This window comes from Artemia franciscana, chromosome 4 (genome assembly GCF_032884065.1).
Source record: "Artemia franciscana chromosome 4, ASM3288406v1, whole genome shotgun sequence".
NCBI classification, from domain to species: Eukaryota; Metazoa; Arthropoda; class Branchiopoda; order Anostraca; family Artemiidae; genus Artemia; species Artemia franciscana.
Genome location: NC_088866.1, coordinates 30,229,736 through 30,249,279, shown reverse-complemented (window position 1 = coordinate 30,249,279; position 19,544 = coordinate 30,229,736). Strand labels below are relative to the sequence as shown.

The 19,544-nt window shown below is 34.1% G+C and overlaps 1 protein-coding gene across 1 annotated transcript in view; it reads left to right on the top strand.

Annotated features, from left to right (window-relative positions):
• Nucleotides 1–19,237, top strand: part of LOC136025739 (muscarinic acetylcholine receptor DM1-like) — a 75,416-nt gene extending 56,179 nt beyond the window's left edge. The window contains exon 3 of the mRNA XM_065701725.1: nt 15,031–19,237. Coding sequence (XP_065557797.1) covers nt 15,031–16,242 — 1,212 coding nt within the window. The 3' untranslated portion in view covers nt 16,243–19,237. The remainder of the gene's footprint in view (nt 1–15,030) is intronic.
• The last annotated feature ends 307 nt before the right edge of the window (nt 19,238–19,544 follow it).

Here is a 19,544-nt window from a genome sequence, read left to right as displayed (position 1 = left end):
TGTGGCAGATATAGTTTCCTCTCTAGAGTCCGCTTTGCATAAACACTATCCTTCTGTCTCTAACCCGGATGAAGTTAGATCTGGTCTAATAAATATCCTCTATAATAGCCAAAAAAAGTTTAAGCCTCCTACTAATTCCACACCGAAAAATTTGCATGACATAAAAATACTATCTAATCTCCGAAAAGATCCTTCTATTATAATAACTAAAGCAGACAAAAGCAATTCACTTGTTGTCATGAATACAACAGACTATGACAACAAAATTTTTTCGCATTTTAATGACACAATTACATATCAAACAATAACTCATGATCCTACTGATCAGTTCACTAATAATATTATAAATGAATTAAAGCAGCTAAAACAAAATGGTAAAATCACCCCACAACTATACAATAAATTTTTTCCCCGTGGTAGTTTCTGTCCTAAACTCTACGGTTTACCAAAAATACATAAACAGGGTATTCCCTTAAGACCTATTGTAGCTTGTACTAAAGCTCCCGCTGCCAATATTGGAAAATGGCTTTGTGCAGCTTTCAAACCTTTATTGTATTCTCAAAATTCCTATATTCATAACTCGGCAGATTTGATTAAAAAACTTAGCAACACAAGTATTTCAGAAAACACAATAGTTAGTAGTTTCGACATTGTTTCCATGTATACAAATATAGATGTAACTATTTCAGAGGAATTATTAAAAAACAAAATAGAAGAAAATTACCAATTGATCGAGACTTCAGCGACAGGAATTGATTGTGAAGTTTTAATGACTCTTGTTAAAATTTGTAATAAGTTTTCTATGTATTTTCAATTTCGCGATTCTTTTTATCAGCAAAAAAATGGATTACCCATGGGGGCACCTTTATCCGGGCTACTAGCAAATATTTTAGTCGAGAATCTTGAGAATTGGGCATTGAATTCTTATTTTCTAAAACATGTCTATTGGGGTCGTTATATGGATGACGTAATTTCACTTTGGAATTATGGGGAAGCTGAACTTCGGGGCTTCTTAGATCATCTTAACACTTATGACCGAAATTTGCAGTTCACCCTTGAAGTTGAAATTGAAAATAAACTACCGTTTTTAGATGTATTAATTATTCGTAATGCTGATAAACTGGATTTTACTATATATCGAAAGCCAACACAAAACAATAGATATCTTCACTTTAATTCAAATCACCCCCCACAAGTTAAAAGAGCAGTTGTAATTTCCCTCATTGATCGTGCCCTAAATATTTGCTCCCATTCATATATAAATGCAGAAATAAATTTTATCAGAGATATTCTTTTTGGTAATGGATACCCCATTCCTTTTGTAAATAAAATAATTAGCCGTAGAATAAAAAGACATTCTTGTAAAATCGAAGAAGATACTTCACAATGTGAGGCTATTGATAAGCCCTCAAATATTGTCTATCTTCCGTATATCCCAAAGATTACAACAAAATTAAAAAATATTTGCACAAAAAATAATCTGTACGTAGTTTTTACTAATAATTTTAAAATCATCAATTTCTTAAATTCGGGTAAAGATAAGACCCCAGTTACTCGCCAAAGAGGGGTCTATCAAATACCCTGTGATTGCGGAAAATACTATGTCGGCAGGACCCATCAGAATCTAGACAAAAGGTTACAACAGCATAAAAATGACATAGACAAGGCCTTAATTTCAAATGGTTCCAACAATTCCTTTGATTCTGCTCTAGGTTGGCATATATTTAATAATCCGTCCCATATGATACTTTTTGAAAACTCTTCACTCATTAGTAATGATTTGGGAATAAAACAGGTGGTTCGAGAATCAATTGAAATTAATCTCAAAATAAATAAAAATATTTCTTTGAACAGGGACTTGGGGGAATACTCACTAAATTCTTTATACTCAAATTTAATTAAAAATGATCTAACAAAATATTTTACTAAACCAATTTATAATAGTACTGAACCAACTACGAAAAGGCCTTTGAGACAGGCTGCTAAACAAGCAAGATTAGCTTTAAGAAATTGCATCTAATCATTTTATTCTCTTTAGTTTGGATGAGTTTATATTTCTTCATTTCATTCTTTTCGCCAGTCCTGGTTGAACTTCGCTGAAGTAAGGATGCTAGGGCTATATTTTAAAAAAAAATTGTTTTAATAATTTTTTTTATATTCAGTTTTAATTCTCACAATTTGATGTAAGTTCTTTTATATATATATATAGTATTGTATTGTGCTGAAGACGGCCCTTGGACATAGGGCCGAAATATCTACATAAATAATTTCCATTGTCTTGAAAAAACTTTCCCTATTGTTTCTACGTTGTATTTGTTTGTAAAAGGGGGTAGGGCTTAGATCGAGCGTAAGCTATCATTCGTTAGTTAATCGTGAAAAAGGAGCAAATTTTCAAGGAAAAATGTGCATTACTTTCGCTTGGAAAATTTTGGTATAGTATAATATTTATCTATAATTCAATGAAGATCTTCACATCGAATCTATAAAGCAAATCCACCATCTTGGGAAGTATTTTTTGGAGGAAAGGCTTTTTGTATTTTCATTGAAAATACAGTGTAGCGTTAGCCCACCCCCTAGACTTACAAAAATTGATTTCGTGCCCCTGTATTCTTGCAAGTTCACACCATTTCCTCACCTTGAGGTAGTAAGGGCGGAATTAGATCTAAAGTGACTTTGAGAGAGCAATAAATAGGAATTTCGAGAATGTTAAGGAATTATAATTTTTAAGGCTCTAGTTATTTGGGAAAAACTAAAAATTAGTTTTTATCAAAGGAATTTTGATGATGTGCTTGAGGATATGGGCAGCTATGCATGAGCTACTGGATGCTCAACTGCGAAATACGTGTGAAGAATATATCTCCTTTAGCATAGTATAGCATGAATAAAAAGAAAAAGAAAATATTTACGGTCTGTGACATTCGCTAATATAAATATTTCTCTCAAACATCCCATTTTTTGGCATGCCCCTTTACTAAGGTTGAGGTGGAGGCACCTTTAAGCCCCATTAAAATTTAAATTCCACTTGCTAACCCTAGGTTACATATCATTTGATGTTTGCCCCATAGTCCCGTATCATTATGGCATTTTTCCATATGTGGGTCCCCATTAAGGTGGGTAGGAGGATGATGGGATTATTTCTGAAGTCTAAATTCCATGCTTCTGGTTTGCTCACTTTTAATGAAAACTTTCCATAAATTTCCATAAATAATCAAATAGGATGTTTTTCTTCATGAAATACTAAAATTATATTTCTATTAACGGAAAATCCTGACCAATTACCCCCCCCCCCAAAGAAGACAAGGGTAGGACTGGTAATAATCACAGCCCTGCAACGTTTGGAGACGTCCCTTTCAGCTACGAAGCAATGTGAAGATGCGGTCACTTCTATGCTCCCCTATTCTCATGGCAGTGAAGTTACGGGTCCTTCAAGACCTGTGCCATCTGCAAAAAGCGAAGATGGAGTTGCCGTCTCTTTTGAGTCTCCTCAGCCCTATAGCAATGAAGTTGGCTGTCCTTTTATGCCGAACACGCAAGATGAAGTTGCCGATCTTAATGTAAGTAAAATCATATATATTAATTAACGGTAAAAACACGTAATGTTTTGCAGCATGGGGAAACTTGTTCACTACCCCTGGAGGGGGGTTTATTGGGATTGCCCATCCAAAAGAATTTGGTTTCTTTTCAGGTTAATAAAGGGTCCATCTTGATAGCTTTTTTAGAGGTCCCTTGGTCCTAAAAAAAATGACGCTTCACTATGCTTTAACGCTAGAAACTTAGTGTATTTCGGTATGGTGAATCCATTATTTTAGCAGTTTATAACGTTTTGAAAATAAGTTTTTTTTAACATCCTGCGTTCCAGAGTTGAAAACATAGCGTTTTACTATTAAAGGGGGTCTGTGCCTCTAAGAAGGAAATTTGTTGACTCGAATCCTTAGATTAATAAAGTATAATATTTTTCAGGGTAATAACACACTTTTTTAAGGTTATTATCATAAATGTTTCAAGGGAATAACAATTGTCAATCTTATTCCAGACCAATATTGATGTTCCAGCACGGATATGCTGACATATTTCTTTGAGAGCACAGTGGAGCAAATCCTCCGACAATGGACACCAACACCCTCAGTATCTATTTTAAGATAACCTTTGTAATATGTGAAAGGTAAAGAGGGCACTCTACCCCCATGTATGGTGGTAATTTCTGGTCTTAAATTCTTATCTCGTAGTGGAGGCTCTTTAGATCCAAAGGGTCACTTTAGGGGCCCGTGTATGGAATAATTTCTGATCATTAAAACTTTATGTGGTAGCGTCTCATTATATCCGAAGGGTCACCATAGGCCCATGTATGCAATAATTTCTGATAATTACACCCTTAGAAAGCAGTGAGGTCATTCTACATCTGAATACTCAGAGTATGGGGTAATTGTATGGGGGTAATTTCTGGTCTAAGAATCTTAGCTCGTACTGGGGGTTCTTTAGATCCAAAAGATCACTTTGGGGTCCTACGTATGGAATATTTTCAGATTGGTAAATCTCTAGGTGGTAGTGTGGTCTCAAAATATCCGAAGGGTCACTTTGGGCCCATCTGGTCATTACACCCTTAAGAAGCAGTAAGGTCATTCTAGTTCTGAATGCTCGCTCTTAAGTATAAGCCAGCGCCCCCCTCAAGCATTTGTAGACTAAAAATGTATTCTTTCAATCTAATGTAAATTCTTTTTCAGGATGAAACCAAGTGTTTCAATAAGCTAATAACCTCTTATTTTTTAGGTTCACATGCCAACATCTCAAAGGGCGAACATTGAGAACATATTGTCACCGCCATCGGAATTATATGACAATCCATGTATGACCCCGGAGGAAAGTGAATGTGGGGAATATCGACTTTGATGCGAGATTTTTAGATCGTTTGTTAGAACAAGTACCAACAAGCGAGGTTGTGAAAGTGCTAGAAGACAAGATACCCAATCCCTCACAGTGACAGTGATTTGGGGGAAGCAGGACAAAGTAGTGCCGGCTCACCCCCTATATCGCCAGGTTTTTATTCGGCTGATTATGCTTTGCGCAGTATTTATGTCTTTAAAACTGAGTTTGGAGGCCCGTCAACTCACTTACAAGTGGTAATATTGATCCAGTTTATATGTCTCACTCCTCTGTTGGCAAGATTTGGGCCCATCTTGAAAAACAGATTTGGTAGGGGGAGGGCAGAACAGTGCTAAAGTATCCATCGTGCAAACTATTTCAAGGAGGCACACTCGTGCCTCTTTAAAGAGGCGAACCACTAAAATGTTAAGCGAGCTTCGGTTCCAGTGGTTGCAGAGGGATGAGGAGGGATGCATTTCGTAGCCCGAGCTCCAACTAAGAAACCTGCAAAATTTCATCCCCCTCCGACTTTTCCTTCATGGGGAAAATCTGGCCGAAAGATTCATGTTCTCCTTTTGTTTTTTTTTTTCGCCACGACTACAGGCCACAGCCGACAAATTCCTCCTAATTCCTCCTAATTCCTGTACGTTTTAAGGTTCGACTTTGGGACGCAGCCTCTTTAACTCTTTAAGAAAACGAAGTTTTTATCATATTATTCAATTAAAGACAGGTAAGGTGTAATCACATTACATGCAAGCGGGAATATAGACACTTGACCCAGATTTACACAATTTCCAGCCTCTTTTCTCAGAATTTGTGGGAAATATTTTTAATAGGGTGGAAAATTATAATGAAAATGTGAATGGGTTCATAGTAGTATTTAAAGAAATTTAGAATTAAATTTACAGAAATTTAAAAGGGAATTTGTTATAAGACGCGGGAGAGGGAAGCTGATAATATATAATGCTGATATAAAGGGTTGTAAAGGGGTAAAACTCTTTCACTTCGATACGGACTTAATGTGCTTCAAGTACACTGTCCAGGTCGCACGGCATAAACGCACTCTTAACGATGCCACTAGGACATATTTGGATAGTTTTGCCTTTAATGGAGACGGGAAGAGGGCAGTATTTTCTAAAGTATATTTCAACAGTTTAAATGGTAAATATCCTGTAACACTTAATGGATAGATACTTTTGAGAGGGCTAAAGAGCATTTAAAGATTGAGGTTTCAGTGTTAAAGTATGACATAGAGTATGAAGAGGGTGAACTTAAATAAAAAAAGGGGGTTTCATATTCAGTGAGAGCTGCGTCCATTGATTCAGGGAAACACTGGGTAAAAATTATCTACAAGCCTGCCAGGGAGCCTAATGCAATTGAGCTTTTTTAAAAAGTGTTAGTGTCATAGGATCATGGATAAATTCCCCACATAAATTTAAAACGTTTGAACTTTTTCTCTTGTGTGTAGGGTAAACGGAATTTCACTCTACAATTTATCCACTGATAAATCCTACTGGGCCCTATATGAATTGACAATGCAATCCCTAGATCGAGATCATGGACTATTTGAAAATGGTATAACCGAAGAAATGTTTTCAAAAACTTATGATATCATCGTGTTGGAGTATTTCTGGTACTCAAGATATGAGTATTGTCCGAACGGGCACATTACATTCAGAGTGCACCTTTAACGAACCATCGGAAGAAAGTATAGCATTAATCTTGCTAAATCAATTTGAAACCTATTCAGAAATTACCCCTGATGGCAGTGTTCTATTAGACTTGGCACCATGAACACAAATCAAATAATCAATGTATTCACTTTGGATCCGTACATGCCCAAAGGCAAATCCTATTGCACACCCTCGGATATCCTCGAACATATTCAAAGCGTTAACAATACCGTTATCATTGTTAATAATAGTCTATCAACTGTAAAGACGCGGCATCGGCTATGCATCTTTCAAGAATATTGAATGACCAACTGTATACTTTCTACGCGCATCACATTAAAAACATTTTTGAGCAAAGTGGAAAATCTATTATTCAAAATCGAAATTGAAAACAAGATTTATCAATCTAAAGCTGTAGTTTTCATACATTACTATATTATATTTTTCGATGTTGCGGATATACTGCGGTAAACTACTAAGCATTTATGTAGACAGTCCTCGATTGAATGATTTTCTAGTTGAAAATACTCTTTCCTATATGTATAATATAAGCTTCAGTGCCCTAAGAGTGAAATATTTTAAAATGTTTTTGAATTTACTTATTTATAAAAACTTGTATACAAAAGTCTGTGTCCTTTAGATTTCTTCTTCCATGCAATAGGTAACCATCGGTAACGATAAGTGGCGGCTGTTCGTCAGGATTCAACTTGTATTCATCCTGGCATGCAAAGTCAGGGTCACATTTTCCACAATATAACATAACTTCATTTTTATTATATCTCTTCGTAAAGTCAATAATTGTGTTATGATTCTTACCGTAAAATTCACGTGTTTCAATTTGCTTATTTGAAGCAATATCATATACGAGATTCTCATGTGAAGTACTGTAACAGCCACTTTCTGTAACAGCCAAATAAAAATCAGTAGGTTTATAATCATAGTGGCTAGTATCTTCACAGCGATGTCGTAAAAACCTAGACTCTCTTATTATTCTACCAATTGAAGTGAAGACCAAGTTCTTCAGCCCAAAACAATTAAAGCCATGATGATACCAGTCTCTTAAAAATAAACTGAAAGTACCTTTAGGTTTTTTTCCAATCATACCAGGGTAAGTATTTTCCAATTGAATATATTTATCATTGTAACAATTGGAGCATATGAGTGTGAGACACATGATCACAAATATCTTCAAGATAGGAACTACAGTAATTAATTCGCACTGCGGAGCCTCTATGTAACTTACGTGGATTGCATAATGTACACACTTCATTGTAGTCAGCAAAATAGTACAAATCTCAAATGACGACCAACTGTCAACTGCCTTGGTATACAAACATAATGGATATATGCAAAACGTTTTATCAATGTTGACTGTCTCATTTTTAAAAAGAAACTGACTCATGATCGATAAAATGAATGTGTTTTAAGAGGAGGGGCAATTGAGTGACATCACATATCAAATCAATCAAACTTGTTTGCACAAGATTTTTCGACTTATTTCCTGTTGTCTTGCAAAAATGGCTGTCTTAAATGAATTTATATGTATTATTTAAAAGCAAATACGCAAAATAATTTTGTTTTGTCTCAATTAATATGTCAATAAATTGAGTAAATGCGGCTGAGCCATGACGAAAAAGTTTCATAGCATAATCCTACGATTGGGAATCATTTCTCATTATATCGTTAAGTATTCTCTGAGAAAATATTTTCCTTTGAAGACATGACTCTCGATAATCATCATCTAGAGTCAAACATTTTCCCAAAACCACTAGGTTCCGTATGATTCTTTGTTTCTCAAATCAAAGCATTTAAAATCCTTACATTCTCATTACCGATTATATACCAAGAGTGAATGAAGATTCTTACTCGCTAGTAATAAATTTACTCTCTTTTTTATAGATTGAATCAGAGCATTGTCTTCAATATATTTCACTATTGCATTTAATTAATCTTGCAATCTTTGTGTATGCATTATATTCACTTTTGCTGCAAAGCATAACTGTTCTCCCGACTTATATTTGCATAATGTTATTAAATATCGTGTAAACACCTCGTCCCATTCTAGGCTCAACCGGCAACACCTTTTAATTTCTACTGCTACGTTAGGCATTCTAGCTCTCATTTCACCATTGCTAGTACCTTCAATATTTAATAGAGTAAAAGCATTCATTAGTAAACAATAATGTCCTCGATGTTTACACACAGAACCCTTTTTCAATACTGAGGTGAGTGCACCCTAAGATCTAATATATTACGTGTGTTTCACCTTCAAAACCAGTTGTTGCTGGATTATAAAGGTCCACTGAACCCAAAACAAGTCACTTGTGATTACTTTGCTTTCATCTGTATACAACTGGAACTTCCTGCTTGACTAACAGACTCTAACATTCCATATTACCTAAAATCCAAAGAAATCATGATTTGGCGGAGGCCCCTGAAGATTTGTCCAGGCCATCGCGGGTTTTTAAAACAGTCAACGTAATAACATCTCTATTATGTAACAGATATCTGCATCCTGAAGAAAAAAAACCACATACGTTACAAACACCTACACCTTGAAGAAAAATTTGTATAAGTAAACAAACGATTTCTATTACATAAAATACAGTTTACTATACCGTTACAGGTGGGCTAAAATTATGCCTATGACCCAGGTGCACGTACTAAAATTTTGAGGGACTGGTTACTCTAATAGTATACCCCTAGCTGTGCTTTTAAATCCAAAGGGCCTTCACTACTCAGATTCAGCGTATAAGAGAACCCTACTATAGTTTACACTATATGGTAAATGTATGTTTTTAAATGCGCTGGAATTATTGAGAAGTAAAACCAGATTTAAAACTTAAAATAACTCACATGTTTGCCTATTTAACCCGTATCCTCACCGAGGGAGTTCATCCCAATGGGCTAAAAGGCTACAATCTATATTGTCCCAGGCAAGAGGTGTCTCGGGAAATTCAGGCTAGAGGATTTTCATGTTCAATCTAAAAGGAAAAATTAAAAATCAAGGCGATACCAAGCCTTTGAGTTTTACGCTTAGCATTACCTTTCAAAGTCTCTAATCGGTATTTATAACAAAATACTATTACTGAACAGTTTATTCATTTTTTTTTCATTGTTTATCATAATTAAATTCTCACTAGAAGCAAAACCAAGAATCTGAATATCCAGAAATTTTTTTTATTTTAAACTACATTATATATTTCGATCCCTTTTCTAGGAAAATATTCAAAATTCCACATTCTTTTACAACATCTCTTAGCTCTTTTCTAATGAAATTTGAATTCTATCCCAACCAAAACAATAAAGCATACAAGAAAATAAATTTCAAGAGAATTTGAATTTTTCAGTATTCTGATTATTTCTATGAACATGCTTTCATGTTTTCCACGTTCCTTTTGGTAACTATTTGCTGTACATATTAACTTAGCGAGAATTAAAACAACAAAGAAAGAGACTGAGGATTGAAAATGAGACTTGAAAATATTTCCTTGATATGACGTATCTTTTGCTCATGCAAATATATGTAAAACATACTATAAATCTTAAACTGAGATAAACATTTTTTTTTCCACTAAAAATTTTACGTTAAAAAATGTAAGTAATTTCAGCTCCCCAAAAATGTATAGAAAAAACTGTAACAGCTATAGTAGACAACAGAAGTATTTTCTTTATACATGAATGGAAAAGAATATCACTGATGGTAGTAAATTATTTCCCATTAAAATTTTGTTTCCGGAGTTATTTTCTTGCTTGCGATAGGACTTCGTTTTAATAATCAATTATTGGAATGATTTTTCTATATTAACTGGTCCATATGTTCTATATGATATATGTATATATATATATATATATATATATATATATATATATATATATATATATATATATATATATATATATATATATATATATATATATATATATATATATATATATATATATATATATATATATATATATATATATATATATATATATATATATATATATATATATATATATATATATATATATATATATATATATATATATATATATATATATATATATATATATATATATATATATATATATATATATATATATATATATATATATATATATATATATATATATATATATATATATATATATGCTGTAACCCAATCTTTATTCCTGTAAATCTATGTAAACATTCTTTAAAAGTTAAAATGAGAATATTTTATTTTCCAGCGAAAGAATCGTTTTCAACTTATTTTAGCAATTCAAAAATAGACAGAAAACCTGCTTGCATAGCCTATAATTTGCAACAGAAGTAAAAATATGTTTTTCAACTTTGTAGTTATGTATGAAGTAAGAAGAATATCGAATATTATTGTAAATTGTTCTAAATTAAATGTTTGACTGTAAGAGTTTCTTTTCTTGCTTGTGATATTTCGTGTTAACAAAGCATTTCGTTGAAACATTTAAAATGTATATTTCCATAAATTTTGTATATCATCTGATTTATTTAATAGTACACATAGTTTGTAAGAATATTTAGTTCAGTGGCCTCAACTGGAAGGGAAGAGGGGGGCCTGTGACACCTTAGACCCCCCCCCCCACATACAGGTTTTGAGAATGCTTTTTTCGGGTTATTTTGTTTTGAAAATGCCTTTTTTGCTTTTTTCTTATTGAAAATGCAATTTTTGGTATTTCCATCGAGAAAAAAAAATTAACAGAACGACAAATCCGCAATTGAAAGACAAAAAATACATTTTACATCCCCCCCCCATCCTAAATTCTTGTGAATTAGGCTACCGCTCAAATCCCAGGGAAAGCCAATTTATTTGTATATTTACACAGCAAAAGTATAAAATCAACTGACAAGCCCGGCTAGTTTAGAAGGTAAACCATTATACTCCCCATTTGGGATTATGAGTTCGAAACCCACCTAAGGACTTTTGATTCTTGGGTGAAAATTAGAAGAATGGGTATATATTCCTTTTTGAATTTATACTAGAGGATTAGAATTTACAGTAGTGGGAAAAACTCATAGCACAATATTTGTCGTTTGCAAATAAATACAAAAAGCAAATACAAGGGATAGGGATACTACGGTATTTCTTTTTGTAATTTTGATTCACGGCTGAGATATCAAGTGGAAACTTTTAGGGACTCCTTGCTGAAGAGGAGGGCAAAATCATTTTCTCAATAGTCATAAAATGTTATTCATTAAAATTTTCTTATATATATTGTCCGACGTAATTAACTTCAAGTTCAGGTAATCAATTTACGAGCACAGCATGTCAATATGTTTATGTTATATCAAGCCGTCATTTTGAAACATTACTTTGAATAAACTTTAATCAATAATTATTATATAATTTCTCTCCCATTAGCTGGTAAAACAATAGATCTGGAAATCATCTCTTAAATTTCAAAGAACATGAGGTTCTCTCTTAGGCAAGGTCTTGAATGTGGATCAATAGTTTTTCGTAGCAAGTTCATTGGATAAAGGGTGACAATGTCTCAAGTATGAATCTTCGAATAATTCTTTGAATTGATTTATAAAAACGCAGAGCCAGTCATGTGTGCCAATTTTTCATTTTTCAAAAGAACGAGGGTTCACCATCTTGAATTTACTCTGATATTGATATCTGATTGGAAAATATCGGATATTTGATATTGATATAAGCAGAATCGAATACTTATGAATTCTTCAAAAGCGTTTCCACCTCTTGTTTGAGTTTTAGATCATCAAGCATCAGTTGCGGGAAGGCCCTGGCATGCACCCCTGAAACTAGCAAACGAAACTAGCATCCCTGAAACTAACCCCCAGGTGATGAATCGAAAGAGAAAGGTGACTGCTGCCTAATAGATCTTGAGAATAATTGTCCAACAGCTGTACTTATAATTTTAACGTGTTGCCGTGCAAACCTAAACAGCCAAATTTCAATCGATCTAGTGAGTAGTATCTTGAAATTAAAGAAATGTAAAGTTTTAACATAAAAAGTGTATTGTTTTAAGGATTAAACGGAAATATGTTTTAAAACGTGTGCGGTCTTGATGAAAACTCCATCACTAAATTCTTCCTTTCAAAGAATCTTAGAGTGAAAGGTTTCAAGTCAAAATACACAAAAGTACAAAGTTTCATATACTCCCTCAGAAGGGTTGTCACGGATGCATGGGTATGTTTTCTTCTTTTTCTTCAACAGGATTGGTCCTGTTGAGCCAGTTGCCTTAGAATATCAGAAGAAGACTTATTTGAATCGGAGTTGAAATTTTAGCGCTGTTTTATCAATTGGAAGAGTTTGTGCCTCAGCGAAAATGCCATTTCCTTTCAATTTGTGTGACAAAACAATGTTGTGCTAAAAAATACTTTCAAATAAAATACAACTGAAAAAAGTTATGTTTTTAAGACAACCAGTTGGGTGAAATAAATCAAAAGCCTATATGGACAGACTGCCAGTCTTAGGAGCTATACTGCCACATGGTTGCGTTTTCACCGACGCGGTTGCGTTTTCTTAATATCCGTATACAATTATTATAATTATTCGTATGCTTTAGTTAACTGAGTCGATTTTTCTGAGGCCCACGGTATTACATTTTTTTATTTACACTATTTCAAAGTTGTGCAAATATATTTGGTTTGGGATATGGAGGGTTCTATAGGGAAGGGGGTGCCTATAGCCTCAAAAGTGTATTTTAACGACAATATTCTCCAAATTCCTGTGAGATGTCTTTCATATTTTCATTCCTAACTTATCTTCATCTGAAGGAATATATTTGGACTAAGTGCGCAATATGGGTACTCTGAGGGGAAGGGTGCTCTACATTCCACTCTGACATCTCCTCTCTTATTGTAAAAATACTTGGAGTATAAGATCAAATATTGCATTCATGTGCTTGCTAGCAAAGAAGTGGGATGGTTTAGGGTATTCCCTATGAGCCTCCGAGGAGGAACTTAGGTAGAGTTTTTTTTTAAGGGAACGCTATTTTGGAGAAAGGACACTACTGGGGATCTGCATTTTGTACACAACTTCCTATGGAAATCCTTCAAGACCTTTTGGGAAACGCGAACTGAAAAATAATTTATTGGACTTTATAACCATCCCTCACCCAAGATTTTTTAAAATTGTATGCTAAAAGTGGGGGCTTGACGGTGTCCCTCTTAGTTCACTGCTCTTTAAAATTTCCGTTAGAATAAAAACATTTATCATAAAGCTTCACAAACGAACCTCCTATTAGAAGAGCAATATAAATAAAGTTTAACTACCAATCCAATTCGAAGTGTTTCAAGAGAAAGAAAGCTGCTTTTGTTGTAGGTGTTTTAAACAATAAATTTTCCAGTTCAGAGGTTTTAAAACAGAACTGAGAAATAAAACATTTTTCAATTCCCAACTGGCTACATTTGCCGCATTTCAAAATGATTTCAGGAAAACAACAGTTAAAATTCAGCATAAACAGTAGATTTTTGAAAGGCTAGCAGCAACGCAAGGAAATATAGAATCTTTATTTTCCTCTCTCTTTCCTCTTTATTCTAAAATTATCACGTCACCATTTATCACCACTCGAAAATATTTATTACGCAAAAGAGAGGTACTATCGATTGGGGCTTTATGGCTTAGATTGACATCACCTTCTCTCTCTCTCTCTCTCTCTCTCTCTCTCTCTCTCTCTCTCTCTCTCTCTCTCTCTCCCTCTCTCTCTCTCTCCCTCTCTCTCTTTCTCTATCTCCCACTCTCTCTCTCTCCCTCTTTTTCTGCTCACCAAACCATAGTTGGACGTCATTAGTGTGCTTCAACATTGTATCACAACCGATCTATGGATTTTGGGAGTTATAAACCATTAGACAAAAATGCTTACAAGGAGAGATGTTACAAATGGACACCCCCTCAACTTCCAATACTACAGAGTCTGTTTTTTTTTTGTAAGTGAAAAAAGGGTTAAAGACCCTCATTTCTCTATGAAGGACATCTTTAGGCAAAAGGGCGATTCTAGTCAATCGTCTAAAGATTGGAGAGGAGGCCAGTCATCTCCCATAATTTCGTTTTTACCCCCTCTACGGCAAAATCCTGTGACCCCCCCCCCCATTGTCTTTGAAATTTAGCATTTCGTTAATATTTGAGTTTTTATGCTCGAAAAGTGTTTTCGTATTTAATTAATCAGGTTTGGTTCTTCATTTTCACGGTTCAGCGTGGTAATGAAGCATTACTGACGAAAATGCGGTATTGCCCAACATACTTCACAAATTTGAAACAACAATGGAACCCTTAGAAACACGTAGTTCTCGTGTAGGAATAGACCTAATGAAAAAAATCCGAAGTGAGAAAAATTGAGTATTCTTGCTAATTTTAGAATTTAAAATCCAATTTTCAAATTCTAGCAATTTATTTGAAAAAAAGGTTAATGCGGTTACTCACTGGCGTTAGCAATGTAAAGTTTTGCAAACTATTATTAGTTAATAATGTGACAAAGACAAATTATTTTAATTCTTTTGGAAGTAAGGCTAATGATTATCTTTTTTTTTTAGGGCAGAGGTAAATTACGTAACGGCGTTCAAAGGATTCGAGCTTATCTTTCGTCAATAGGGCAATTTTTTCAACGAACATTTGACAGTGATAGTGACTGTCCCGGATCATTGACACCAGGGTCCGTCGAAACACCATTTCCATCAAGTGTGTCACGTTGTACAAGTTTAAATTTACCGCGGAGTCACGACACACCCACACAGTCTGACGGAAAAAGGAATTGGGATAAAAACCAACTTTTTCGTATAAGTGTTGAAGACAGCAATTTTAAAGAACCACAAAACGGATCGCTGTCTCGCAGTCAGTCAAACGAGTCAGTGTTTACTATTGTTATAAAATTCCCCGATGAGGAATCAAATCGCCCATCAATAAAAATGCTTCCAGACATATCAAGACGGAGCCAAAGTCAACCTTCTCTTGCTGCTTCATCTACCAAAGGAAATATCACTTCTCATCTTTCTTTAGATAGAAATACTTTAGCAAGCGATAAAAAGAGTGGTTTATTCCCAACCTTTTCTACAAATTCCTGGAACAGTAAACCTAAACCACCTTTAAGGCAAACAATATCAAGTATATCAGGGAATATACCCATAAAACCAATGTCTCTCCCAATATGTCCGCCAACTAGTGTTTACTTCAGTCCTTGGGTGCCACGAAGCTGTATGCCTGTCGCCCCCTCACCCCTTATGATGCCTAAGAACTCCAGAAACAAGCCACTAGTGCCCATTCTTAAACAAAGTAGTGACTCTCCCAGTGAAAATTCGTTACCAATAAATGTCAAAATAGTCCCTAAGCAGATGGCATTACAAAACTGCTCAAATAAAACATCATTGAATAATATTAGACGAGCCACTCCAATCATTGTCCAAAACCATCAGAAGAAGAACAAGAAGAACAAGAAAAAAAATCAGGAGAAAAAACAGGATAGAAAAGCAGCTAAAACCCTATCTGCTATTCTTCTCGCATTTATAATAACGTGGACTCCCTATAACATTCTTGTACTTATTAGATCATTCTTCCACTGTGAAAATACGAAGTGCTTTTCCAATGAAATATGGGATTTTTCTTATTATTTATGCTACATCAATAGTACCATAAATCCAGTGTGCTATGCTCTATGTAACGCTTCTTTTCGTCGAACCTACGTCCGGATTCTGTCATGTAAATGGCACCTGAGAATTAAAACGGCCGTCCAGCGAGGTATTTACAACTAATAGCTATTTCGTGTAAGAGACAAGACCAAATCTAAGATTCCAATTTATTTCTGGAATTGATTTTGTTATTCTGTGGGACAAGAGCTTGAGCGTTTCCTTATTTGGTCGTTAGCTTTGGAATAGAAGATATATTACAGCCGTTCTAATTTTGTTTGCAATCAAAGAAAATTTGACATCACTTCAAAATCATGTTTTAAAAAAAAAATCAATCTTTGCCTCTAAAATTTCAATATAATAAGAACAAATGATCAAGGGATGCTTGAACAGCGGTTCATTGACTTTCATTGATACAGCTTCTACATAATGAAGTCAATAGACAAAGCCAAATTAAGTCTGTAGGGGGCATCTAGACTAATATATTTCGGAGATCCTTTTACATGGAACCTTTTTTGTGTATGGTTGGGTGACAGCCCTACTACATAGCCTGGTAATAATACCCAGAAACTGAAATGTCAATTTGACACCCTATGGGCCACGGGTTATAAGCTAATTCCTCTCCCCTGGGAAATTATCTCTAGCATCAACTCCCCGTGGGAAATACCCCCACGGACAGTTTATCCAATACAATTGCCCCGGGAAAATTCTTCCGCAGGCAATTTCCTTTTACGGGCACTTCCCCCCATGGAGAAATTCCTCCCCACCTACGAACAGTGACCCGCCATAAAATTCCCCAACATGTAAAATTGAGGAGCCAAGGGGAAAGTAATATATATAAAAGGAATGAAGAAGAGAAGAGATTATGAAATATTCCACCTACTTATATTTAAAAATTCAGGCTGAATTCACGTATCCCGTAAAATATTCTATAGTATCTATTTTATAGTTTTCATTTATTTTATATTTTTTCGTGGCTTTGGGGATTGAGTTATCAGGTAGGATAAAGGTGAAATAAAAATAATTAGGAACATAAAATTAGTGGTAATTTTAGAAGGGTTGCCTTATGATGGATGTGCACAGAGATATTGGACTAAAAAGTACTACCTATTACTTACTTTGGACTTAACCTGGCACCAACATGTATAGTGCATGATCCGCGTTCACCCATTGCGATCAAAAACGCGTCCACTAGGCGTAAATCAGAAGGTTTTACTGTTAAAGACGTTTTTTAGTTTAATTTAAATAACATAGAGTCAAACTCTAAGTTAGAATCAATCAAATTTTCCATGGACAGTATTCGTTATTTCAAATAAGCAAGAAAATTATTTGCTTATTTCAAATCACAATGTAAGATAATTAAATCAATAAAAATAAACGTCAGTAGACTTCTTTTAAATTTACTGCAACATGAATTCTTCCTATATAAAACCTATTCGACCTATAGTTGTCAAAGTTTCATTATTTTCTAAAAGAAAACTGGCTTCAATTAGACATAGGTGTTCAGAAAATATCCAACCCATGTGATATTGAACCACCGGAGTACTATCCAGCATTCTAAGCTAGATTTTACATAAAACGTAGAATTTAGAATGAAATTTAAATAGAAGGAATAAATGCTAATCCTTCAATCTAATTACATACTTCTCATTTGAGAAACTTCAAATTTTGAAGACGTAGACTGGGGGGGGGGTAGAATTTGTTTTCCAAATCAAAAGAGAGTACAACTTTATTGTTTCATCGCTTTTTCGCAATTAAAATACCAAAAATAGATATTTTCTATGACAAAACAAAATAATGTCTCTTTTTTTATCTAGGGGGGTAAAGAAATGGGGAATATAATCACCTCCCTGGAAGTCTTCCCAGGGCTATGTTGCCGAGAGTGGCTAAAGGTCTTTTTTTGCTATGAAAAAAAAGAATTTAAAAAACGCTTTTCATTGCTGCAGATACTACGAAACAAGTCAATCGGGGCATGCTGCATCACTGTAAAAGAAAGATTGTCAAATAATGAGAAAAAGCTCAGCAGGGCATTAATGTTGTGACTGTTTTTTTTTTTGTTTTTTCTTACAAATAAATCCTCCATCCGCTCACAGCCTTCTGAGTAACTTTACTTTATTCTAACCCCGCCTGGCAAGAAAATAAGATGCACTCATAAAGTACAGATTCTGATTCCCATCCAGACAAGGATACCTTGTATTTTTCCAAAAAGGGGTAGGTTTAGATCAAATTTACTTTTTTCTTTCACAGGAGCGTTATGATTTTCCGAATGTTAAATCTTACAGTTTTTAATATATTAAGCTTTTTAATGAGACAGGGCTAAGACAACCACTCTGCCCTTTGAGCGTTCCTGTTTCGGAAGAAAAGATCTTAATTACCTGAGAAATAGCTTCAAGTTTCTCACAAGAGATTATTTCACCAAAGCTATCTGTTGAATCCTTCAATCTTAGGCTGGGCAGAAACTTTTGACGAAATGGGGTAAAGAGTAGCCAATCGGACATTTTTTTAAAATTCCCGATGCCATGAATCATGCAATGAAGTAGAAGTAAGCTACAAAATATTTTAATCTTTTGAGAGTCTAGGATATTTAGTATATTAGTAGACAAAATTATACCCAGAACAAAGTTTTTCTGAAAATTGTTTTATTTTGGGCTGGATGGTTTCTGCATTACTATATACAATTAGCTGTCAATTTCGTTTATATGAATACAAAAGCAGATACAACAAGTTTCATGGCAAAATGGGATCTTTGATTGCAATAGTTTGGTGTGATTTTTCTTCTATAAAAAAAAAAAAACACTTTTTATTCGACTCAAGAGTTTATGTCTTAATGATAATTCCAAGATTTTTGTGTTTTTTTTGTGCTTTAATTTGTAAGATAGAAATAAGCTTTTTTATTGGTATTTTTTACGTTAGTGATATTTGAAAATAGAATTTGTGCATGTAATTGTTGGAAGATTTTAATGAATATAAGATGGAATACACGAAACTGTTTAAAGATGTTGATTTCTTAAAAAAAATACTGAGGAAAATAGAAATGAGACAGAATTTCTGCTTTGTTTTCTTTCTTTTATCAAACAAAGTATCTGAAGGTCATAGAACTAAATTGCGCATGGATATAAGAATTGGATTTTATTGTTATATTTAGTAACTGTCACACTTTGTGACACTAAAATATAACTAAATCTTTAAAAGAAGAATAAATCTTTCAATTTAAAAGAAAAATTTAAGTCTTTTTCTACGAATAAAAAAATAACAATAAAAGTTCATAGGACAATATAGAAAGAAACACTTTAAAAATGAAGACTAAATAGCCCTTTTTAAAGAAAGGGCCTCTTGTGTTTTAAGTAAGGGCCTCTTTAATTTTATGTCTAAATCATTGGACTTGGATCAATTGGATCTTATGCAAATTCGAAATATCCTTTTGATTC